Here is a 25,166-nt window from a genome sequence, read left to right as displayed (position 1 = left end):
TTCTGAGTAAGGGTAAAAAATGTTTTAAGAATGCAAGTATTAGATAAAGCCGCATTCATAAACAAAGCGCTTTGTTTTAAGAATGCGACTTTACCTAATAGTCGCATTCTTAAATGAAGTTAATTTAAAAAATAGCACCGTATTTTAAATGATAGCATCTGACAGTAAAAACGCATTAAATAAATGGTCATTATTTTTATATTTTGCACTAGTGTGTTGACAATAAATCAAAATTGTTTAATTTAAAAACAAAACCTTGGAAAAATTATAGTTAAATAGATAAAAGCTAAAATTAGTAAACTTAAACACAATATAGAAAATAACATAGATTCAAGCCTCTTGTAAGTTGCTTTTATATACTAATTCTTTTAAAATTATAATGGACCTCTAATAAATATGAACTATAATTTTCCAATTGTGAAAAAAAGGTGTTAAACTTATCCATACTAAAATGATATCCATATCTTTGAAAGTTCAATAATGGAAGAGAAGAGATTACTCAAAACCAAAAGGAAATGAAAGATATAGGTCCCACAACACGAAGTTTTGTTGGCCATTGTTAATGTCTTTCACTTTATATTGATATCATGTGTAAACATTTTAAAAGTTAATTCGTTTATGAATTAAACATATTTAAATATTTGTAAAAATTATTTTTATTAATTTTGTAAATATAATTTTTAATTTATTTATAGTAATCTTACCTTGTATAAAGAAATGATGGTTTTTTAAATTTTATAAGTGTTTATAAAATATGTACCTTAAATACAATCTAACTCCGAGTATTCATTCAACTTATCCATACTTTTTTCAATTTTTTTAGTAAAGATAAGTGATACTTTTCTTTTCTTTTACTGAAAGATCCTTTCTTTTTCTTTCCAACAGAAAAGGGTTGGTCATATCTAGAACACGAGTTTCAGAAATTCTAAACTGGTATTGAAATTGTAATTTATATACTTGTTAATTATAACCTTTTCATGTTTTCCTTGTCTTAATTTTTAGATATGTATTTTAATATATCTATATACACACATAGATAATAACAATATTATGTGTATTCAAATTGTACATTTAAAATGATTTTAACAAGGCTTATGCATGTTTAAAGTTATGCACTTAAGTTAAATTCCTCTAACATTTTTATTACTTTTAGTCTTGATATTATGCTTTAGTGTTTTCTTTAATTTCCTTTGTTTAAGGCTGAAAACAAAAAATAATAAAAAATATTTTAAATTAAAATAATTATATTATTTTTGGTGTCTTACTCAACTAAATAATATATTTATTTTTATTCACTAATAATATTTTTGTAATTATTTATTATGACCAGTGACATTTTATTTTTTTGCTGATAAATAAGCATTACTTGACAGAATGTTATTTAAATAATAATAATAATAATAGTAATTGCAAAACAAATAAATCACTTTACAATGATTAAATCTTATGATTCTTTTTGTTATCACTTCGCCAATTCTTTAGAAATTATTATGATCGACTTACAATGTTATATAATAACAATAATTATTTTATGGAAAAAAAATATTGTATAGTTATTTTTATACAATGAATATGACAACCTCACTTCAGATTTTAGTTTTTATGAAGTTTGCTTTCTGATATGCTTTAACAGGTAATTTTTTACAACCAAAATAATTAAGATAAGTTACTTGTTCACTAACATTTCAACAACAAAAATTGCATTTAAAAAGTACATGCACATTATTTCAACTTACCACAGTATCACACTCTCACCCTCTTGCAAATGAGGCTTATCCTTCAGAAACTTGTGCTTGCTTTCATGCACCTGTGGTTGTGGTGGAGTTCTTCTATTCATGTTGATGCAGCAGATGACAGTTTAAACCCCGGTGATACATTCAACTCCTCTTCACAACTATATTCTAAGAGTCGCAATTATTTTCTGGATTTTTATTCGCTTTTAAGTGGAGGTGAATTTTTTACTTACTTAGCAATACAAAATGCACATGACAATACTATAGTTTGGGACGCAAATAAAGAACAATCTGTCCACCAGAACGATGCAGTTCTATCCTTAAACTTCTCTGGCGTGCTGAAAATAGAATATCCATCTGTGAATAAACCAATTATTCTGTATTCTCCACCTCAACCTATCAACAACACTGTGGCCACTTTGTTGAACACAGGCAACTTTGTTCTTCAACACCTTCACTCCAATGGGACAACCACTCTCTTGTGGCAGAGTTTTGATTATCCCACCAACACTTTGATCCCCACCATGAAGTTAGGCGTTAATCACAAAACAGGCCATCGTTGGTTACTTTTTTCGTACTTGACCGAAGGGCGTGCGACTCCAGGTGGCTTTAGTCTTGAATGGGAACCAAAGGGACAAGAACTGATGATAAGGAGGCGAGGAAAAGTTTGTTGGAAAAGTGGGAAACTGAGGAACAATAGATTTGAGCACATTCCAGAAGATGCACAAGGCGTGTTGAACTACAGCATAGTGTCTAATGGGAATGAAGACAGCTTCTCTTTCACATCTACAAATGAAAACATTACATATTTCTGGTCCTTATCGGATACTGGACGGTTATATTACGATGACAAAGAGGGATATGTTGCAAGGGCTGATCTGTGTTATGGATACAACAACACAGATGGAGGGTGCCAAAGATGGCAGGATATACCTAAATGCAGGATTCCTGGTGATGTCTTTACCAAAAAGAGTCTTTACCCTAATTATGAAAATGTAACCTATGAAGAAAATGAGAATATTAGTCACAGTGATTGTGAGGCTGCTTGCTGGAGCAATTGTAATTGCAGTGGATTCAAAGAACTCTATACAGATGGAAGTGGATGTAGATTCTATCAATGGAATTCATCAAAAGATTATATAGTTGACGGCACTGTTTCGGGTGAAGACTTTTACGTACTTGAGAACAAAAGGAACATAATCCCTCATCATCACGGTAGGTCTGATGCCAACTTCATTTCATTTTTTATAGACTAAAAAGAAGTTTCATTTCGAATGGTTCTTTATCAAGAGTGAATAATTCTTGAGCATTTCTTTGTTTGTACAACTTTGGTGTGGATCTTAGGGAACTGCACCAAAAAAAAATTCTTTTTTTAGCAGTCTTTGATCTACAAATTGAAAAGGAAAGAACTCATTGGCTGCAACGCTTAACAATGACATTGAAAAAAAATTATAAAGCCATAAAATGAATAATTGGTACTTGAAGATTTTGAGTTGTTGTATGCAGGTACAAAAGGGTGGATATGGATAAGTACAGTAATAGCTACTACTTTACTCATAATTTGCGCGTTGATTCTATGCCTGGCAATAAAGAAACGAAAACATGTGCTTCAAGGTAGTTACATTCTTCTAACTCATTGTTACATAAAACATTTGATCACTATATTTTAATATTTTTCATTGTCATCTGAACAGAGAAGAAAAGGAAAGAAATGAGTCTAATGGAAGATTTTGGAAATGATTTGAATAAGAAACACGGTTTAAAAGTATTGGATTATTCATTGGTTGTGGCAGCTACAAATGAGTTTTCATCAGAGAATAAGTTAGGACAGGGAGGCTTTGGACCAGTTTATAAGGTGATCCAAAATCCTCATTTTATTTTATGGGTTGGTAACTATTTTTTGGAGAACTCATCATGACCTTTTTGTTCTCATTTTGTTAGGGAACTTTACCAACAGGAGAGGAGGTTGCTATAAAAAGACTTGCAAGAAGTTCTGCACAAGGAATCGTTGAGTTCAAAAATGAACTAACACTGATATGTGAACTTCAGCACATGAATCTTGTTCAACTACTTGGTTGTTGCATTCATGAAGAAGAGAAGATTCTAATTTATGAGTATATGCCCAACAAAAGCTTGGATTTCTATCTTTTCGGTGAGGAATATATTGATCATTATATAATTATGTGTTGTTTACAATGTTTTTTTTTTATCAGCAAAGAATGAAATTAAATTAAGAGGGATACAAAAGGGATATCCAACCCTTTTACATAAACCAAACCACATTAAGAATCTCCAAGTATAAAGAGATGAACAAACACCCTAGAAGCAATAGATAGATAATGTTTGCTGCATAAGCTAAACATCCTATTCCAGCTAGCACTGTGCTCAAATTGGAATGCTATAAGCACTGAAAACTGCAGCTACAAAACCATAAAAAATACACCAAAATATTGGTTATCTTCACCACCTCATTGACATTCCTTCTACCCAACTTGCAGTGGCACGATTGTAGCACTTGTCACAGATCACTTCAATGCAACATCTTCCATTCGCTCCTTTTTGGACTTTGGCTTCCCCCTGTTTGCTCCTTTTAAGCTCACTTTTATCAAAAACCAACTTCCTACTTGCCAGGGTCCATCTCGCACTTAGATTGGTTGGAGTTTACAACTTCGACTTACATCCCCCAACATGTCTGAATCCCCACCACAACCTCTACTGCTACCATCCACATGTGAGACCACTAGTTGATCAAAAAACACAATTAGGGATTTTCACAACAACCAAAACACCACATAAAAAATACAGTTTTTGTTTCCTGCATAAAGAACCCTAAACCAGCATACACCCTGCCTCTATTGGTCTGTTATAAGACACATCAAAACAGAATCCTCCATCATGTCCTTAACATTCCTTTTGACTCTCTTGCATACAAGCACATATGTCCTTTCCATCTTGCACCAGCTGCAGACCGTAACAAACCCACCAACACCTCCAACCAACTATAAATCCAGTATAGGTCGTAGTCTTAAAACTCTTGGCACCTGGGAGTCCTAATTATAACTTCTAATGCAAAGCATTGGATTAAGAATCCAATAGATAATTTTTCTTTTCATTATCATGCACAACTATCAAAACATGTATATTTTTTTTACATTTTTTACATTTGCATAATATATATTCTAAGGCAAGTCACTATTATATGAACATGGAGAAGATGGTACAAGAAGCAAATTACTAGATTGGAATAAGCGTTTCAGCATAATACAAGGAATTGCTCAAGGATTATTGTATCTTCACAAGTACTCAAGACTCAAAGTCATTCATAGAGACTTGAAAGCTAGTAACATACTTCTTGATGAAAATATGAATCCAAAAATTTCAGATTTTGGAATGGCTAGAATGTTTACTCAACAAGACTCGATATCAAATACGAACAAAGTTGTTGGGACATAGTAAGCTTGCTAAACTATGTTACATTTATTTTATATCAATGTATAAATAACATTTTTTTTCTCATGTAACATTTTTTTTTGCAGTGGTTATATGTCTCCAGAATATGCTATGGAAGGAGTTTTTTCTACAAAGTCTGATGTGTATAGCTTTGGAGTATTGTTGCTTGAAATAGTTACAGGAAGAAAAAACACTAGTTTTTATGATGATGATCACCCTTTGAATCTAGTTGGACATGTATGTAAATTTGGTAAGTTTGTTTCTTGGCTTGATACTATTATTGTGTCTAATTTGAGTAAATACTTACAGGTATGGGAGTTATGGAAAGATGACAAATATTTTGAATTAGTGGATCCATCACTAAATGAGGTATTTGATCATGAGGAAGTGCAAAGGTGTATTTATATTGGCCTCTTATGTGTTGAACATTATGCAAATGATCGACCCACAATGAGTAACATTATATTAATGTTAACAAGCAAGAGTGAAATAGTGTACTTACCTCAAAGACCAGCATTCTATGTTCAAAGGTATATGTATCCTGAGAATTTATCTTCCTTAGAATCTTGTACTGGTTCTACACTAGAAATCACTGCTTCTACAGTAGAAACGATTACTTCTACTGAATATGTATGTACTGATTTAAAAAAAAATTGACTTATGATTATCAGTTAAGAAATGTTTGTTACATTTTAGAGATAGCATAAGTTCGTTTTATTTTTAGTCCATGCCCCCAACTACCTACTAAAATCATCCTAGGGTAAGCTAGTTCTTTTTGATGAAAGAACAAAGTTACACAAAACAAAGTTAGACATATAATTTTTATTTTATGTATTTGTCTTGAGGTAGTTCTCCTTTTTAATGGTTTTAAATTAAAAAGTTAATATAATTAAAATTATATAAAATTTATATATATAAGCTTCTTATAAAGTAAAAAACAAATCAATAATAATTATCAAATACTCTGTTATGTAAACAATGAATACTTTCTTTGTATCTAACAATGAGTACACTATTGAAAAAGTTAAAACAGGAAAACAATTCATCTTCAAAAATTGAGACTTCAATTTTATTGGGTCATAACCCAAACCAAAGGGGTAGCGCATTACCAGAAAGCTATAAATAATTGAATCTTTCTTAAACCAATGGCCGACAAAACTTTTATTTGTCTCAGTTTCTTTGACTCATCAATAATTTTTTCTTCAAATGTTTTAGAAACTAAATCAGTAACTCAACTGTTCAAGATAACTGAAAAAATGAGTGAATTTGTTGTTGTATATATGAGTGGATCGAATCACCATATCACTACTTAAATGGGTAAAGTTGTCTATATTTAATTTATAAAAACTTTTGTAATATATATATATATAATGTGTCATATTATTATTGGCTGTAACTTGGTTCAACTGAGAAGATCTGTAGCTCTAAAGAATTGGTTTTATCATAACGTGTTAGCGTTATTTTTGCAAAGAATTTATCCAGTTTTAAATATATATGTTAGAATTAGAGGCCTTAAACAATAGGGAGGTGAATTGTTTATAAAAAAAATTTGCAAACTTTGAAGGTATAATGAAAGTCAATGAGAAATCAAAGCAGAGAAACTAGTTCAGCAAATTAAACAAAGCCGTTTTAAGTTGATTTTAGAAAATCAACCGGTTGTTTTTGCAAAACAATCAGTTGTTTATACCAGCAGTGTGTAAAATCAAAGTTAAAGCAGTTTAAAGAGTGTAAGGATAGGGAGAATCACACAAGATGTTTTATACTGGTTCAGTCTTAACCAAAAGCTACATCCAATCTCCATAAACCACCGGGTATTCCACTAACAAATCAAACACCTTGATTTACACCACACACACCAAAGAGGTGATCTTGAACCCTTCAAGAACACAACCCTCCTTTGGTAATCACAACACAGATTCCAGAACAACCTCTGGATCTACACACCAACAATCTTTACGGAAATACAATGTACAAGAGAAAAGGAATGAATAAACTTGGTCTAATCACAGATTGAAAAACGAAAAGCAATCCTATTTCTCTTGAAGAAAGAATCCAAAGCCTTTAATAATCTTGGAAAACTTGATTTGTAAAATGATAATCTCAATCTCTCACAGCTAGGAGCGTAAAACAAATTATTTAAACTTCAATTAGTTGTTAAAAACATTTAATTCACGAGCCAAATCAGTTTTAAATCAATTAAAACAAATTTAACAAACTTAACAAATTCTGTTAAGGATTTTCAAAAAAACAATCAGTTGATTTACGGAAACAACCAATTGAATTGGTTTGACAAAAAGGTCAACAAATTTCAAGTTTTTCCAAATGCTTTTCAAAAACTTAGTGTAAAACAACGAATTAAAACAATAATTCAACAGGTTGTTTTTCCACTTACATTAGAAAAACCCCTTTTCAAAAGAAACTTGATTAAATCAACTTTGGATCAATTCTCTAAGTGGATTACACTTTCAAACACTACAAAAAACATACACAAAAGCAGCAACTAGTCTTCACACAATCTTCAAGATTTTGAGTCATCAAAGCCTTTGTCCAACAATCTCCCCCTATTTGATGAAGACAAATCCCTGGTTTCTTGTGTTGTTCTGTTTGAATTTAAAAGTAACTGCAAAATAGCAATTGTGCATGTACTAGATAGCAATAAAGTCCAGGTTTAAACAACACCAAATAACTAGTTTTCATCATGTGGTTTCTAGCAAGAAAACCAGCAAAATCAATGTGAAAACCAGTGAGATAGGTGCAGAATCAGAGCATAAACAACAACTCAAAGCAGCAGAATTTAAACCAGATAATAAACTAGATAAATGCAGCAGAGTTTAACACATAAACTAGATAAATCTCCCCCTATTTGTCTTCACAAATAGAGTGAGACATGTGACAAAAACAAAATTAAGAAAAATTGTTCACCAAGATGAAACAGAATAAGAAAGAAAACATTTAAAGGTCTTCAATCCTCTTTCCCATATTGGAGCTCAAAGAGTTGATTCTGAACAGCCTCAATCTGTTCGTCCAAATTCTAAAATCTTACCACACAAAACTCATGATGAGTTCTTTGTTCATCTGCAAAGTTGTCCATTATGCTCACCATCAACCTTTCAAATGGTGACATAGAGGTAATGCATTCTCCCATGTTTTCTGTACTTGGACCAACATTAAAGGCACCAACAGCTTCAGTATCATAAGCATTAGCACATGCATCATCTCCAACAGCAGCAACAATATGTTGTTCTTCATCATCTTAAACTACACTTGAAGAGCCAGCTTGATCACCGTCTTTGCTTACCCATTTCCCTTTAATTTTGGTGAAACTCATCTTGCTAAGGGAACTATTGTTCACCTCATGTGATGACTTCATCACTTCAAATTGCTCCTCTTCAAGATCAACATCAAAATAATGCAAAAATTTAGAGATAAGAATAGCGTATGGGTAATGATAGTCACATAACCTCATAGATTTTTGCATGTGCTCCTTAATAATGTGTATCCAATTGATCTTGATCTTGTTCATGATGCAAATGAGCACAAGATCTTCCTCAGTCAGCATAGACTGGGTTCTTCCTCTTGGTGTTAATATCCATGAAACAATAAAAGCCACTATTCTTTCATTTAGTTTTAGGCCACCAATAGAAAAGTTCCTCAGTTTGGATTGGGGATTCTTAAGATAGCTTTTATAAAACTGCATTTTGTTGAATTCTTCAACAACTCAAATGTTCCCTTTATTCATTTTCAATCCAACATTTGCAGTCCAGACTTCACGAATTATCTCCATATCAACTTCTTTCACATGTGAGCAGATGTTATCACCAACAATTTGAAGATTGGTGTAGAAAACCCTCACAAGGTCAGGATAGATATTCCATGACAACTCCAGGAATGTTTTCAGCATATGTTCTTTCAAAATATCTCTTACTTCAGAGAGCTTTTTTTCTTTCAACCACCTGAGGAAATGATCTTTAGATTATTGATTGCTTTCATACTCATTTCATGTAGGAATTTCTCAATCTTGACATCTTCTCTAGAAAACCAGCTTTCAAGACGTCCTCCTGTCTTCTCAACATGAGTCTTCATCCTTTTAGAGGAAGGAGGAAATTTCAAAAGCAAGAAGAGTGCAGTAGTTTTGAAATGAGAGTAAAAAAAATAATTGGTTGATTCTGTGAAGGAAAACAACTGCATAAAACATTGTTATATAGGAAGTAAAAGAAGCTACATATTTTGGCTTTTAGTGGGTTGTTTTCCTCAAGGAAAAGAATCTGTTTAGAGGCACACAAACCCACGTCAGATAAAACCAGAAATCACATGGTTAGCACATGTAGACTTTGACTAGTCATAATGGCTCTTAATTTTCCAAGAAGATATGGAATATATTCCAGTTATGATCATCATAACTTCCTTTTAGAGCGAATTCAAAGCCATGATATGTGCAATTTTGACTCATAACAACTTTGAAAAGGAATCAGCAGCAGAATCAATGCATAGAGAAATAAATCAACTCTAATGCAATGTTGTCAGAGGGGAATCAATCGTTTGTTTCGTGAAAATAATCGGTTATTTTTTTATGATAGCAATTATGATTTTCACAAATCAAGAATTCTTGGCAAAGAGGAACCAGAATAGAAATACTCACATACCCTTTGCATAGATGGGAGATTTCACATTTAAAGACATCAAATGAGATCTTACATAATTCAAGTGGAAAGGAGATACAAGTTTAAGAAATAAGAAGACATAAGTTCTTATCCTTTAGACAAAGTTACTTTCACAAGGAGCCATGGTACATGATTTAAGAAATCCTTTTGACTTTCAAGATAACAGAGTGCAATTAAGATAAGCAACTAGAAGTCCAGTTTGGATCTTTCCCTTTCAAGCTTGATTCTTTAATCCAAAGATTCTTGATTCTTAACACTACAAGAAAATCATGAAATAGAAACCAAAATAATTAGTTGCAATAGTAACTAAATTAGAGACCATTTTAGAAACTAAAAAGAAATTTGGTTTCTAAATTAGTTTCTATTATTTTGTATTATTGTTAAATAGTTTCTAAATTGGTATCTAATTAGCAACCAAGGTTTTTGCTACCAAATTTAGAAACTAAATAATTGGTAGTTAAAACCTTAGTTGCTAATTAGATACCAATTTAGAAACTATTTAACAATAATAGAAAATAATAGAAACTAATTTAGAAACCAATTTTTTTTTCTAGTTTCTAAAATGGTCTCTATTTTAGTTCCTATTGTAACTAATTATTTTGGTCTCTAAAAATTGGTTTCTATTTCATGATTTTCTTGTAGTGTAAGAGTACCTACAAGAAAATAAGATCAAGTAGCAAGGTTTGGTCCCCTAACAAATTTGGGTCCATTGGCATTAATTTTATCATTAAAAACCTTAGGATTCTTAAGAACTTACTTCAAAACACCCCTTCAAATCTTCTTCTAAAGCCTCAAGAAAACCCTATTGAACTAGAAAAGCATGCATCTTCAATGACCATAGCCCGAAATCATTCAAACCAGTGAATTTCTCAACCTCATACTTTTCAAAATTCATCTTGATTGAGTTTCTTCATTCCATACTCACCATACCATTTTGTTGAGTACAAACAGAGTTCACTAGATCGTTTAATCAAATTAATATGAACAAAAATAAATAGAAAATATGAATGAGAAAGTGAAATAGGGTATAACAAAGTAAAAAAATCACAAAAAAATAATTTTAAGTGGTTCGATTGTTAATCAAGTCTACATCCATAAATAGAGTTTTCACTATGAGTATCTTTAGAAATTGCAACACTCTCTACCCTTAAATTTTTAAAAATTGTCAAGTTTACGTTCCTAAGTAGAAGACAAAAAAATAACTCTCTTATAACTTTCCACTATCCACTATGCATGTTTCTCATACAAATCAACCATGTGTACAGCAAATAACCAAAGTCTATCATCTATCATAAAACAAAAGTTGTAGTATAACAGATAACAAGCTTAGCTTCCTCATATAAACAGTAAACTTAAAGCAGAGTACCAGTTTGTCCTGCACCAAAAACTTGCAAAAACAGATGGCACCATACTGCGAAATCTGTAATTCCTCCATATTTTCCCGAATCAAACATGTTCAAAGCGCTCACAAAGTATCTAATACCTTCCCTATTTGGTCTTCAAGCTATAGCAATTTCTATTCCCTTCTGAAAAGCTTCTCAGTGACATAAGCTGCATAAAAAATTGATGATGTTTTGAAAAGAGTTAAAGGTTAAGCTGTGAATTTCACCAAAAACATTCTCATCCTCTTCATTTGGTATGCAGGTCGTGTCAAAGTGCCTCTCTTCTACCCCCACGATCACAACTTACTCATCTAAAAACATTACAAGAATTCAACACCCATTCTTCTTGATCCTTGTTAGCCCGTGTAACTTCATGACCGAGCTAAGCTCCTTGACTGCTGCACAATTATGCAGGACTATGCAACAACTAGAAAACATCTTTCATTGTTGGTTCTACATGATCTACTTTTAGACCAACCATATTCCTACTGCCAAGAATGATATCACACACGACACAAAAAATATAATTAGAGTAATTTTTTTATCTTTTCAGAGAGTTAGTGACTCACTCTCTATATATGTTTTCTTATAGTAAATCCTTATGTAATTATATAGGGGTAATGTACGAGTTTAGTATGTAGGTAATACATACGGATTTAGTTTATAGGTAATTTACAATACAAATTTAGTTTATAGGTAATTATATACGAATGTTGTATTTAAGTACATATGGACATTATCTACTAATATGATATATGAAATTTTTAACAAATTTTTAAATTTGTAGGTAATAGCCTTATACATGGGAGTTACTTACATATTTTTGGTCATCAGTCCCATAGATAGCTCAATTTTACTTATGGATTTCTTTTTGTAACTTATGCATTTGATAATACAAAAAGTTATAATAAAAAAGGTATGAAATGCTTGTAATTCATGAGTCGTGAGAAGTGAAATTTAAGCCTGAGTCAACTTTACAAAATTGGTTTGTAAGATGAGGTTTGCATAAATTATACACTATGAATTGACCTTATATTTATTCGATGTGACATCTTCAACACATACCCCTGACGTTGAGACTGTCAATTCATGCGTGAGATTAGATCTTTATGGGTGGTCTAATAGTGAATTGCGTGTGACTAGACATTCATGGATGATTCGATAGTGAATGTCACGATAGGTCCAACAACTCTTGTTAGAATAAACTCTAAATGACTTTGATATCATCTTAAGGAGTCGACTTTAAATTTAACTCTTTAAAACCGGTTTGTGATGTTTCAAACGATGATAAGCACATGTTACAACAGAAAAAAGAACATAAAAGAAGTATATGGAATAGTGTGAAATGTAGATAATTTGATAATGACACACTTAAAAGGCTTGGGTGGAAATATCAAACAGAATGAATAATATTGGTTTTTCATATTAGGACAAAAGCATTTAAAATAAACAGTGCATCACAAGGTAGTGTATCATATGTATGCATGAGGTATATCAAATATACAGAAGCTTAGGGAAATGAAATGGTAGAGAGTAATTAATGAGATGTAGAAAGGAAGTGTGTTATAAAAAATGGGAGGTTGATAAGTAGGAAGAAAGAAGATAAGGAAGGCGAAAGTGGAAAGCATAAACATAGCAGCAAAATATGATTTTCTGAGATGAAATACAACTACCGTCAAACCTATAACCACTGCCTCAAACTGGAAACACCTTGGTTTCACTCAGTACTAAGCAAAATCATAAAGCATTGAGTTCGGGTTGGGGTGATAAGTGAGATTTGGAGTCACAGGAATCGTATAATTTTTAATAGAGGAGTGGCAGACGAGAAAGAGATCTTTGCGTTGGCACAGGTAAAGGCTTGGTCTTGGGTTTCAACAAATTCCCTGTTAGTTTCGTTTTCTTATTCTGATTGGTGTTTGGCTCCTTTGGAGTGTACGAGAGGTTAGTTTCTTGAGGTTTTTTTGCTTGGTTTTGTAAGGGATAGAAGAGTTGGTTTGGTTTTTGGGAGGCGTTAGGTTTAGCTTTTTTATGTATAAGGGTTGAACCACCCCTGAAGTGGTTCTATTTTTATTTTATTTATTTTTTATTGCCAATAAAAAAAATAAAGCATTGAGCTAAGCAAACAAGATAGAGGTTAATATTGTAATATAGGAACATTGTTCACAAATTTTGTTTTATTTATTTCTTAACTTTATTTTTTTTATTTATATTTATATATATAAATATATAAATACAAAAACTTAAAAAAAATAAACTAAAGTTAAAAATACTAAATATTATAATTAAATAAAATTAAATAAAGAGAAAATAAAAAATACAACAAAGCCAAAAATCTGATGTGGTTACAGGTTTGCTTTAGATTTATAAATTATAAGTAGATAGATAACTTCTTATTTATTCTTTATTTTTTTCAAGTGCTTTTAATTTTAAAAATAAATAAGTTTTATTCAATTAATCTATGACGTAAAAGGGAAAATATTGTCATCAGAAAAACTACAAAATATATATGATTTAGACCAAATTAATGTTAAAGATATCATGCTAAATAGCAGTTGGATCTCTTTACGTGCAAAAGCAAAGTTAAAGTTAAAGTTCTATGAAAACATGTTTCCACAAAAGAACAGCCAACGAAGATCCCTTCCAATCGTCATATTAATGGTTGCTAACATGCCACATATATTTTTAGTTAGATTTTACTTTTTAGTTTTTTTAACTTATTTTTATGCTCATTTTTATTTATTAACTTTTTTTTAAATGTCCATCGTAGTCTTTTAAATTTTTGAGACAATTCATCGCATATTGGTTTAGTTAAATTTTATTAACATTCCTACACTATGTGATAAAATAATTCATATGATAGTTCAAGAGTGTCTGATGCTTGATTAGTTCGTCTATCTTCTTCAATGCATCTATTCTTAGGCTTTGATAGTATCAGATAGTCTACCCTATTTCAAACTGTAATTTTTTTTGTCTCTCATCCTTCATAACATTTCGAGTTCATTTGTAAAAGTATTGTTCATGTGACTTTTTTCACTAGTTTATGTTTAATTTATGAAAACTAATTATGATAATTATTTTTGTATAAATAGAGTCTTATATAACAGTTTCAACTAGTTAAGAATTAAGAGTTTTCGAGAGAAACTTCGAGTTATAATATACGTTAATAGGGAATTTCTAACCATAGATGTAGATTGAAGTTTGTTAACATTTTAATTGAGTCATGTTAATTTCTTCCTATGTTTTCAACCTTACTCCTTTGTGTTAACCATCTAGCTGTTCTTGCAAGTTTCTCCGTTATGATTTTTTTATTATTATTAGTAGACGGTCTAGTAAATTTGTTTTAACTATTTTCACGTCATTTCATTTTATTCTTTTCCATCACATTGTCTATGAAAGATAAAACTAAAAATATTAATGATGTGACATAGGGTGCATGAAGCTTCCCTTCGCATTTCATCCTAATATGTTTTAGTGGATTCAATTTTGCATGGTTTATTTTGTATATTATTATAATTTTTATTTATTATTAATTTATATTATGTTAGATGTTAGTTTAGAATAAAATTATCGTGTTGGTATTGAGTCTGAGGGTGTTCGACCCTTAGCAAACGTGTGAGATAGAACACTCATTAGAAAACACATGAATGACTATTACAGGATGGATCAAAATTGGATTAATTTTGTTCGCATAAGTGATAAGTACGAAAGAGAAGTAAAAGAATTTATACAATTTGTGCAACGTAACGCGAATAATAATGGTCATGATGGAGCAAAGATCAAGTGTTTGTGTGTTAACTGTTTGAATGGAAGGATACTGGATGTTAAGATAATCAGGGAGCACCTTTTATGTGATGAGTTTCTTCGATCTTATACAACTTGGACATGGCATGGTGAATTATTAAATTTACCACGTGTTTCCGTAACTGAAGAATATGTGGGGTCCACCATGGATGATGCAGTACATGATGATGTAGATGATGATCGATTGGAGGACATAATTGGTGATGTGGAAACTGAGTCTTTTGTAGAAGCGCATGGATATGGAAGTATGTCAAGCGATGCAGAGACTCCATTGTATCCTGGATCAACGAACTTCACACAGTTGTCGACGGTGTTAAGATTGATGAATTAGAAGCCAATAAATGGATGGACTGATAAAAGCTTAACGAAATTGCTTCAGTTGTTGAAGGATATGCTTCCAGAGGAAAATATTCTACCTAATCGTAATTTTGAGGCCAAAAAGATTCTTTGTCCAATGGGTATGGAGTATATATATATATATATATATATATATATATATATATATATATATATGCATGTCCTAATGATTATATATTATACAGGAAAGATTATGAATTGTTGAAAGATTATCAAGTCTGACTCCAAAATCTTGAGAAGTAGAAAATCTAGCTTCATAAAGCTTCAACGCCTCCCTACGAACAACCTCAGGCTTCTCACACCACACACCTCCCATATCAACACCTTAACCTCATTACTAAGCCTCCTCCATTTGATTACAGAATGATAAAACTTGGAGTTAGAATCCCCAAACGCAAGCTAATTATTTCTAGCTTTTTGCCTGAAAAGAGACTCAAGTTTTTTATTAATCTCTTCTACATGACTAAAGAGGGCCACTCTCCTCATCCTCAAACTCTCAGGTAGGGCATCATCTTCATCTTGACCATCTAGCTCAATCTCCTTCAGAACCTTCTTTTTTCCTAATTCTAGGTGCCCGAACACATCTCTATTCCACCTCTTAAGATCAACTTTCAGACACTTCATTTTAACTATGAACACAGACATACTATTTCCTTGACCAGGATAAGAGTTCCATTTTTTCTTCACCATATACTTGAACCCAAGCTCCTTCAACCACACATCTAAAGACCTGAAAGGCTTCGGCCTAGTCTCTCACCACTGATTTAACCACGATTGCAAAATGATCTGAGACCTCCCTCGGTAAGATATATTGTTTGCCCATAGGCCACTTTTGTAGTCACTCAACCGAAACAAGAACTCTGTCAATCCTGCTTTTAGTTGACCCATTTGCCTTATACCACGTAAACTTCTTACCCACGACAGGAAATTCCACCAAAAAATTCCTTTCAATGAAGTCATTGAAGCCAAGGATCTCACACTTTTGACTGCCACATTCTCTAATACCTCTCTTCTCCGAAGGATTTCTAACCGCATTAAAATCACCAAAGACAACACGCCCAATCTCGAGTTGTAGCTTTTAAAAGCAGATAGGTCCTCCCATAAAGGCAATTTATCTTTCATATTGCACATTTATGAGCGCACTATCCACATTAGACTTGATATGCTTCCCAAAAACAGCTATGAAACCTCACCCTCCACATGGCTTTCCTAACTAAATGCACATAATTAACCTTGGAAATAATGTTGAGTGGCATTATACATGTTGACAAGAAATCAAAATTGTTTAATTTAAAAACAAAACAGTGAGAAAATTTATGTTGGATAGATAAAAACTAAAATTAGTAAAGTTAAACACAATGTAGAAAAAAACATAGACAGAAGCCTCTTTCTAATTTAAAGTTACTTTTGTATACTAATTCTTTTAAAATTATAATGGACCTCTAATAAATGTGACCTCATAATTTTCCTATTTTGAGAAAAAAAGTGTTAAACTTGTCCATGCTAAAATGATATCTCATATCTTTGAAAGTTCAATCATTGAAGAGAAGAGATTACTCAAAAGCAAAAGGAAATGAAAGATATAGGTCCCATAACACAAAAAGTTTTGTCGGCCATTGATAATGTGTTTCCCTTTATATTGATATCATGTGCAAACATCTTAATTTTTTTAAAAATAATTCGTTTATGAATTAAACATAGTTTATATATTTGTAAAAATTATTTTTATTAATTTTGTAAAATATAATTTTTAATTTATTTATAAAATAATTTTACCTTGTATAGAGAAACGAACCTTTTTTTTTATTTTATAAAACATGTACCTTCAAAAGTACAATCTAACACCGAGTAAGCACTTATCCATAGTTTTTCAATTATTTTAGTAAAGATAAGTGGTACTTTTCTTTTCTTTTACTAAAAGTTCTTTTCTTTTTTTTTTTTTCCAACAGAAAAGGTTGGTCATATCTAGACCACGACTTTGAGAAATTCTAAATTTTTCTGTGTTATCTAGACTTACATTGCTGAAATAAACATAATTTATAAATTGTTATTTATTATAATTATTATAAATAAATATTACTAAAAAAATATTAAATAAAAATTAATTGTAAAAAACAAAAAATAATTAATTATTACATTAATTAAATAAAATATTATTTTATAAACTATAAAAATTGATATTTAAAATAACTTTTACGATAAATATTTTTAAATTAATATTTAATTAATCACCAAATTTTAAATATAAGTTATTGATAATTAATTAGATAACACTTTAAAAATTGTTTTATAAATTTTAAAGACTAAAATAATTATTTATATTAAAATTATATTTTATTAATAATATCTAATTTAATAAATATAATAATTAATTTTTATAAATTAATTCTTTTTTAGTAATTCTTTTTGTAATGTTTAAATAATAATGATAATAATAATAATAATACTACTACTAATAATAATAATAATAATAATATTAGTAGTAGTAGTAATTGCAGAACAAAAAAATCAGTTACAATCAATTAAGTCTTCTGATTCTTTTTGTTATCACTTTGCCAATTCTTTAGATTTTGGGTTTGATCAGGTTTGCTTTCTGATGCTTTAACAGATAATTTTTTACAAAGAAAGTAATAAAGAGAAGTCACTTGTCCACTAACATTTCAACAACAAAATTGCACTTAAAAAGTACATACACATTATTTCAACTTACGACATAGTATCACAGTCTCACCTTCTTCTTGCAGATTAGTCTTTCAATATTTGAAGCATCCTATGAGGCTTATCTTTCAGAAACTTGTGCTTGCTTTCATGCAGCTGTGGTTGTGGTGGAGTTCTTCTATCCATGTTGATGCAGCAGATGACAGTTTAAACCCTGGTGATACAATCAACTCCTCTTTGCATCCACTGTATTCTAAGAGTAACAAATATCTTTTAGCATTTATTAAGATTGGAGGTCAAGTTGATTCTTTTCCTTACTTAGCAATAATGAGTGAGTATGACAATGCTATAGTTTGGGACGCTAATCAAGAACAATCTATCGACGACAGCGATGCAGTTCTATCCTTAAATTTATCTGGCGTGCTGAAAATAGAATATGCATCTGTGAAAAAACCAATTATTCTGTATTCTCCACCTCAACCTATCAACAACACTGTGGCCACTTTGTTGGACACAGGCAACTTTGTGCTTCAACACCTTCACCCCAATGGGACAAACACTCTCTTGTGGCAGAGTTTTGATTATCCCACCAACACTTTGATCCCCACCATGAAGTTAGGTGTTAATCACAAAACAGGCCATCGTTGGTTACTTTTTTCGCAGTTGACCTATGGGAGTGCGACTCGAGGTGCCTTTAGTCTTGAATGGGAACCGAGGGAACAAGAACTGATGATAAGGAGGCGAGGAAAAGTTTGTTGGAAAAGTGGGAAAGTGAGGAACAATAGATTTGAGAACATCCCAGAAGATGCACAAGGCGTGTTGAAGTACAGCATAGTGTCCAATGGGGATGAAGACACCTTCTCCTTCACATCTAAAAATGAAAGCCATACACGTCGGTGGTTCCTATCGGATACTGGGCAGTTATCTTGCAATTACAACGAGGGAGACGTTGCAAGAGCTGATCTGTGTTATGGATACAACAACACAGAAGGAGGGTGCCAAAGATGGCAGGATATACCTAAATGCAGGATTCCTGGTGATGTCTTTACCAAAAAGATTCTTCGCTCTAATTATCAAAACGTAACAGCTGACGAGAATGAGAATATTAGTTACAGCGATTGTGAGGCTGCTTGCTGGAGCGATTGTTATTGCAATGGATTCAAAGAATTCTCTAATGATGGAAGTGGATGTATGTTCTATCATTGGAATTCATCAAAAGATTATATAGTTGAAGCCACTGTTTCGGGTGAAGACATTTACTTACTTGAGAACAAAGGGAACATAATTCCTCATCATCAGGGTATGTCTAATGCCAACTTCATTTCATTTCTTTATAGACAAAAAGAAGTTTCATTTCTAATGCTTCCCATCACACCATAAAATATGTAGAGCAAAGTCTAAAGATTCCAATACCCTAAATTCAAATATACCCTTTATCTAGAGTGCATAATTCTTGAGCATTTCTTTCTTTGTACAACTTTACTGTGGATCTTAGGGAACTGCACCAAAACAAATTTCTGTTTTTAGCAGTCTTTGATCTCCAAATTGAAAAGGAAATAAGTCATTGGCTGCAACGCTTAAAAATGGCATTGCAAAACATTATAAAGCCATAAAATTAATAATTCATACTTGGAAGATTTTGAGTTGTTGTATGCAAATGCAGGTACTAAAAGGAGGATATGGATAAGTACAGGAATAGCAACTACTTTACTCATAATATGCGCATCCATTCTATGCCTGGCAATAAAGAAACGAAAACATGTGCTTCAAGGTACTTACATTCTTCTAACTCATTGTTAAAGAACAATTTGATCACTATATTTTCATATTTGATCATTGTCATCTGAACAGAGAAGAAAAGGAAAGAAATGAGTCTAATCGAAGATTTAGGAAATGATTTGAATAAGAAATACGGTTTAAAAGTATTGGATTATACATTGGTTGTGGCAGCTACAAATGAGTTTTCATCAGAGAATAAGTTAGGACAGGGAGGCTTTGGACCAGTTTATAAGGTGATTCAAATTACTCATCTTATGTGTTGGTAATTTTATTTCGGAGGACTAATGACCTTTTTGTTTTCATTTCTTTAGGGAACATTGCCAACAGGAGAGGAAGTTGCTATAAAAAGACTTGCAAGAAGTTCTACACAAGGAATGGTTGAGTTTAAAAATGAACTAACACTTATATGCGAACTTCAGCACATGAATCTTGTTCAACTACTTGGTTGTTGCATTCATGAAGAGAAGATTCTAATTTACGACTATATGTCCAACAAAAGCTTAGATTTCTATCTTTTCGGTGAGAAATGTGTTGATCATTATTTAATTATCTGTTGTTTAGGATGTTAAAAAAATAAATGTTGTTTTCATTATCATGCAACTATCCAAAAACTTATGTAGGTGAACAATGATATTTCTCAATTATATTTACTATAATTACTCAAGTTTTCCTAGGCAGAGCATCATGAAGAAAAGTCACTTTTGCTTTTTACATTTTTATAGTATACATTCTAATGTACATCACTACTATATGTCCATGGAGAAGATTGTACAAGAAGCAAATTACTCGATTGGAATCGGCGCTTTAGCATAATAAAAGGGATTGCTCAAGGATTATTGTATCTTCACAAGTACTCAAGACTAAAAGTCATTCATAGAGACTTGAAAGCTAGTAACATACTTCTTGATGAAAATATGAATCCAAAAATATCAGATTTTGGAATGGCTAGAATGTTTACTCAACAAGACTCGATATCAAATACGAACAGGGTTGTTGGGACATAGTGAGCATGCTAAACTCAGTTAAATTTATCATATATCAATGTATAAATAAAATTTATTTTCTCATGTGAAATTTCTTGCAGTGGTTATATGTCTCCAGAATATGCTATGGAAGGAATATTTTCTACGAAGTCTGATGTGTACAGTTTTGGCGTATTGTTGCTTGAAATAGTTAGTGGAAGAAAAAACACAAGTTTTTATGACGATGATCACCCTTTGAATCTAGTTGGACATGTATGTAACATTAAGTTCGATAAGTTCGTTTTTTAACATGATATTATTATTATATCTAATTTGAGTAAATACATACAGGTATGGGAGTTGTGGAAAGATGACAAATATTTTGAATTAGTGGATCCATCACTAAATGAGGTATTTGATCACGAGGAAGTGCAAAGGTGTATTCATATTGGTCTCTTATGTGTTGAGCATTATGCAAATGATCGACCCACAATGAGTGACATTATATTAATGTTGACAAGCAAGAGCCCAATAGTGTCCTTACCTCAAAAACCAGCATTCTATGTTCAAAGGTATATGTATAATGAGAATTTATCTTCCTTAGAATTGTGTACTGGTTCTACAGTAGAAATTACTTCTTCTACAGTAGAAATGACTACTTCTACCTAAATATTTATGTACTGATTTTGAAAGAAAGTAAAATGACTACTTTTACATAAATATTTATATACTAATTTAAAAAGAAATTGACTTGTGATTATCACTTAAGAATCATTTCTTTGTTGATAAAAAAATCACTTAAGAAATATTTGTTAGATTGTAAAGAAAGCATAAATTCGTCCTTTTGGTGAAGAGCCAAAAGTTATCGATAACAAAGTCAGATTTACCGATGGACTTTTATCACGAATTTGAATTCATAAATAAATTCAGCATTACTTAAAGATATGACTACGAGTCTGAATTCGTAGATTAATTCAGTTTACTGACAGATTATTATCCACAGATATCTATTCGTAAGTAAATTTTTACATTATCCACAAATTTTACCCTCGAATGTATATCTAAAAGTAAATTCAATATTATTATTAATTATTAGTATAAATATTTTTATTAACAATATTAAGAATATAAATAATCTTAATATTTTTAGAACTTTTAATAATATAAATAATATCAATCATAATAATTATATACATAATATTAAAAATATTATTATAATATAAATAATTATAAAATCATAACTAATATTCATAAATAATAATAATAATAATAAATAATAATAATTATAATATAATAATAAGCATAACATGACAACAAAATTTGGTTGGTGTAATATTGGTTAAAGTTTTTTTGGTTATTGAAAATACTTAGTTTCGAGTCTCACTCATTGTAATTTATTTCTAATTTTTAATTTCTAATATTTATACCACCAATTGAAGAAAAGAAAAAGTTTGAAGAAAAGAAACTCAAATCATAGGGAAAAAAAAGGGTTGATGAAACAATTCATCATTTTTTTACATGTTATTTTTTGTTTTTTAATTTCGACTAATGCAAAATAATTTATGTATGTATGTTAAATTTTTATCATCGTAGAAATTGAACAAAAGAAGAAAATGCGGATACTTTGTTTCCGCTAGTTAATAATAATTATAATAGTATAGCAATTGTCAATAATAATTCTAAAAGTAGACATAAATAATATATATAAATATTAATTAAAAATAATAAAAAAAAGAATTAAATAATAATTAAAAAATTTAAAATAAAATATACTGAATTATCTATGAATTTATTTATATATTGGAGTTGGTAAGTAATTGATTTTTTTATTTAGATTATAAGTATTAAATTAAAAAAATTTATATAATAATCAATATATATAAAGCTTCTTATAAAGTGAAAAAAAAATCAATAATAATTAACAAATACTCTCTTTTATAAACAATGAATACTTTCTTTGTATCTAACAATGAGTACACTATTGAAAAAGTTAAAACAGGAAAGAAAATCATCTTCAAAAATGGAGACTCCAATTTGATTGGGTCATAACCTCAATCAAAAAATGAGAAAGCTATAAAATATAAATAATTGAATCTTTCTTAAAGCAATGGCCGACAAAACTTTTATTCGTTTCACTTTCTTTGACTATCAATAATTTCGGGTGCAGATACGTTAACACCATGAAGAATAACATACACACTTTAAGTCCTAATAAATTAATATTTTAATTATATTTAATTTATTTTTAATTTAAAATATTATTATGTTATTATAAATGGTTATAAAGTATATTTATTTTATGGTTTAGGTGCAAAAAATCTTCTAACCCTATAAAATCCTTTTTCACTACAAGAAAAATTGGAATTACATACCATCAAAATCCGTATGTAATTACATACGGATATTACAAATGGATTTATCCGTATACAATGTAAAAAATTTATTTCTAATTTTTATTTATCACTATTTATATTTTTTATCAAGTCCCAAATAATGTTATAAGAATTCAAACCCAAGTCTTTCCAGTGACCCGGGGAAACATTGACCACTAGACCAAACAAGTTCTTTGGTCATATTATCATTTTTATTATACTTATACATATTAATATAATTTATACATATTAATATAATTATTATTAATAATAAAAATAAAATAAATTATATTTATATTATTAATATTTATTAATGTTATAATTAATATTATTATTAACATTATATTCTTATGTAGGTGAATAAGGATATTTCTCAAATAGATTTACTATAATTACTCAAGTTTTCATGAAGAAAAGTCACTTTCGTTTTTTACATTTTTATATTATACATTCTAACGTACATCACTACTATATGAACATGGAGAAGATTGTACAAGAAGCAAATTACTTGATTGGAATAAGCGTTTCAGCATAATAAAAGGGATTGTTCAAGGATTATTGTATCTTCACAAGTACTCAAGACTCAAAGTCATTCATAGAGACTTGAAAGCTAGTAACATACTTCTTGATGAAAATATGAATCCAAAAATATCAGATTTTGGAATGGCTAGAATGTTTACTCATCAAGACTTGATATCAAATATGAATAGGGTTGTTGGGACATAGTGAGCTTACTAAACTCAGTTACATTTATCTTATATCAATGTATAAATAAAATTTATTTTCTCATGTGAAATTTCTTGCGGTGGTTATATGTCTCCAGAATATGCTATGGAAGGAATATTTTCTACAAAGTCAGATGTATATAGCTTTGGAGTGTTGTTGCTTGAAATAGTTAGTTGAAGAAAAAACACAAGTTTTTATGGCAATGATCACCCTTTGAATCTAGTTGGACATGTATGTAAAATTAGATTTGGTAAGTTTGATTTTTTGGCATGATCTTATATATTATTGTAACTAACTTGAGTAAATACATACAGGTATGGTTGTTATGGAAGGATGACAAATATTTTGAATTAGTGGATCCATCATTAAATGAGGTATTTGATCATGAGGAAGTGCAAAGGTGTATTCATATTGGTCTCTTATGTGTTGAACATTATGCAAATGATCGACCCACAATGAGTGACATTATATTAATATTGACAAGCAAGAGTTCAATAGTGTCCTTACTTCAAAAACCAGCATTCTATGTTCAAAGGTATATGTATGATGAGAATTTATCTTCCTTAGAATTGTATACTGGTTCTACAATAGGAATTACTTCTTCTACGGTAGAAAAGACGGCTTTTACCTGAATATTTTGTACTAATTTAGAAAGAAATTAAGATGACTATTTATATATTAATTTAAAAAGAAATTGACTTGAGATTATCATTAAAGAAATGTTTATTTGCTGACTTGAGAAATTGACTTGAGAAATTGACTTGAGATTATCACTTACAAAATATTTGTTAAGTTGTAAAGAAAGCAGAAATTCATCTTTTTGGTGAAGGAGCCAAAAGTTATAGATAACAAAGTTAGACACAATTTTTACTTAATGTATTTGTCTTGAGGTAGTTCTCTTGGGCGTGGGCAACCATATATGCTAAAATCCATTCTTACAACCCCTTCCATCAACTCATAAAATTCGTATATAACTTATTTTAAATTTATTAAAAAAATAACAAAAAATATTATTAATATTAATAATATTAAAAAATTCGTACATACAGATCTTTTTATGTAACTTTCAAGTGCATTACAAATTTAATTTTAAAAAATAAATATTGTTACATATAGATACATCCGTATGTATTTATATACGAATATTATATACAAATTAATTCGTATGTAATTACATATGGATCTAGAATCCGTATGTAAGACTTACCAACGATAGTTTTACATATGGATTTTTGCTTGTATATAATCCGTATGTAACTATGTTTTGCATACGGATTTTTGGTCT

At 30.4% G+C, this 25,166-nt stretch overlaps 2 protein-coding genes across 4 annotated transcripts; both read left to right on the top strand.

The window, feature by feature from the left end:
• Positions 1-1,679: 1,679 nt before the first annotated feature.
• On the top strand, positions 1,680-5,887 carry LOC137825415 (G-type lectin S-receptor-like serine/threonine-protein kinase At1g67520). Of its 2 annotated transcripts, none has more exons than XM_090297481.1 (7): positions 1,680-2,948; positions 3,240-3,347; positions 3,428-3,588; positions 3,675-3,885; positions 4,918-5,185; positions 5,270-5,420; positions 5,493-5,887. In XM_090297481.1, exons 1-7 carry the CDS (start codon positions 1,766-1,768, stop codon positions 5,838-5,840), a joined length of 2,430 nt encoding a protein of 809 aa, XP_090153607.1. In that variant the 5' UTR covers positions 1,680-1,765; the 3' UTR covers positions 5,841-5,887. The 2 variants fall into 2 exon arrangements, with proteins under 2 accessions (XP_090153607.1, XP_068487192.2); XM_068631091.2 differs by having other exon boundaries at positions 1,696-2,948; positions 4,948-5,185.
• A 12,149-nt stretch (positions 5,888-18,036) lies between these two features.
• LOC137826982 (G-type lectin S-receptor-like serine/threonine-protein kinase At1g67520) lies at positions 18,037-21,503 on the top strand. 2 transcript variants are annotated; one of them, XR_016517674.1, is made up of 7 exons: positions 18,037-19,342; positions 19,706-19,813; positions 19,894-20,054; positions 20,133-20,340; positions 20,544-20,824; positions 20,906-21,056; positions 21,135-21,389. XR_016517674.1 is itself a non-coding variant. In XM_068633154.2 (7 exons), exons 1-7 carry the CDS (start codon positions 18,157-18,159, stop codon positions 21,450-21,452), a joined length of 2,370 nt encoding a protein of 789 aa, XP_068489255.2. In that variant the 5' UTR covers positions 18,037-18,156; the 3' UTR covers positions 21,453-21,503. The 2 variants fall into 2 exon arrangements, 1 of the variants encoding a protein (XP_068489255.2); XM_068633154.2 differs by having other exon boundaries at positions 20,587-20,824; positions 21,135-21,503.
• Positions 21,504-25,166: the final 3,663 nt, after the last annotated feature.

This window comes from Phaseolus vulgaris, chromosome 11 (assembly GCF_051622355.1).
Source record: "Phaseolus vulgaris cultivar YP4 chromosome 11, ASM5162235v1, whole genome shotgun sequence".
Classification (NCBI taxonomy): domain Eukaryota; kingdom Viridiplantae; phylum Streptophyta; class Magnoliopsida; order Fabales; family Fabaceae; genus Phaseolus; species Phaseolus vulgaris.
The sequence above is the reverse complement of the archived record's forward strand: the minus strand, read 5'-3'. Positions and strand labels throughout refer to the sequence as shown.

Bases quoted from the DNA above. Each gene is read 5' to 3' on its own strand.
- LOC137826982 (XM_068633154.2), top strand. From the start codon at position 18,157: ATGAGGCTTATCTTTCAGAAACTTGTGCTTGCTTTCATGCAGCTGTGG. The intron at 19,814-19,893 runs GTACTTACATTC...TCATCTGAACAG, and splicing joins ACGAAAACATGTGCTTCAAG to AGAAGAAAAGGAAAGAAATG. The intron at 20,825-20,905 runs GTGAGCATGCTA...AATTTCTTGCAG, and splicing joins AACAGGGTTGTTGGGACATA to TGGTTATATGTCTCCAGAAT.
- LOC137825415 (XM_090297481.1), top strand. From the start codon at position 1,766: ATGAGGCTTATCCTTCAGAAACTTGTGCTTGCTTTCATGCACCTGTGG. The intron at 5,186-5,269 runs GTAAGCTTGCTA...TTTTTTTTGCAG, and splicing joins AACAAAGTTGTTGGGACATA to TGGTTATATGTCTCCAGAAT. The intron at 5,421-5,492 runs GTATGTAAATTT...AAATACTTACAG, and splicing joins CTTTGAATCTAGTTGGACAT to GTATGGGAGTTATGGAAAGA.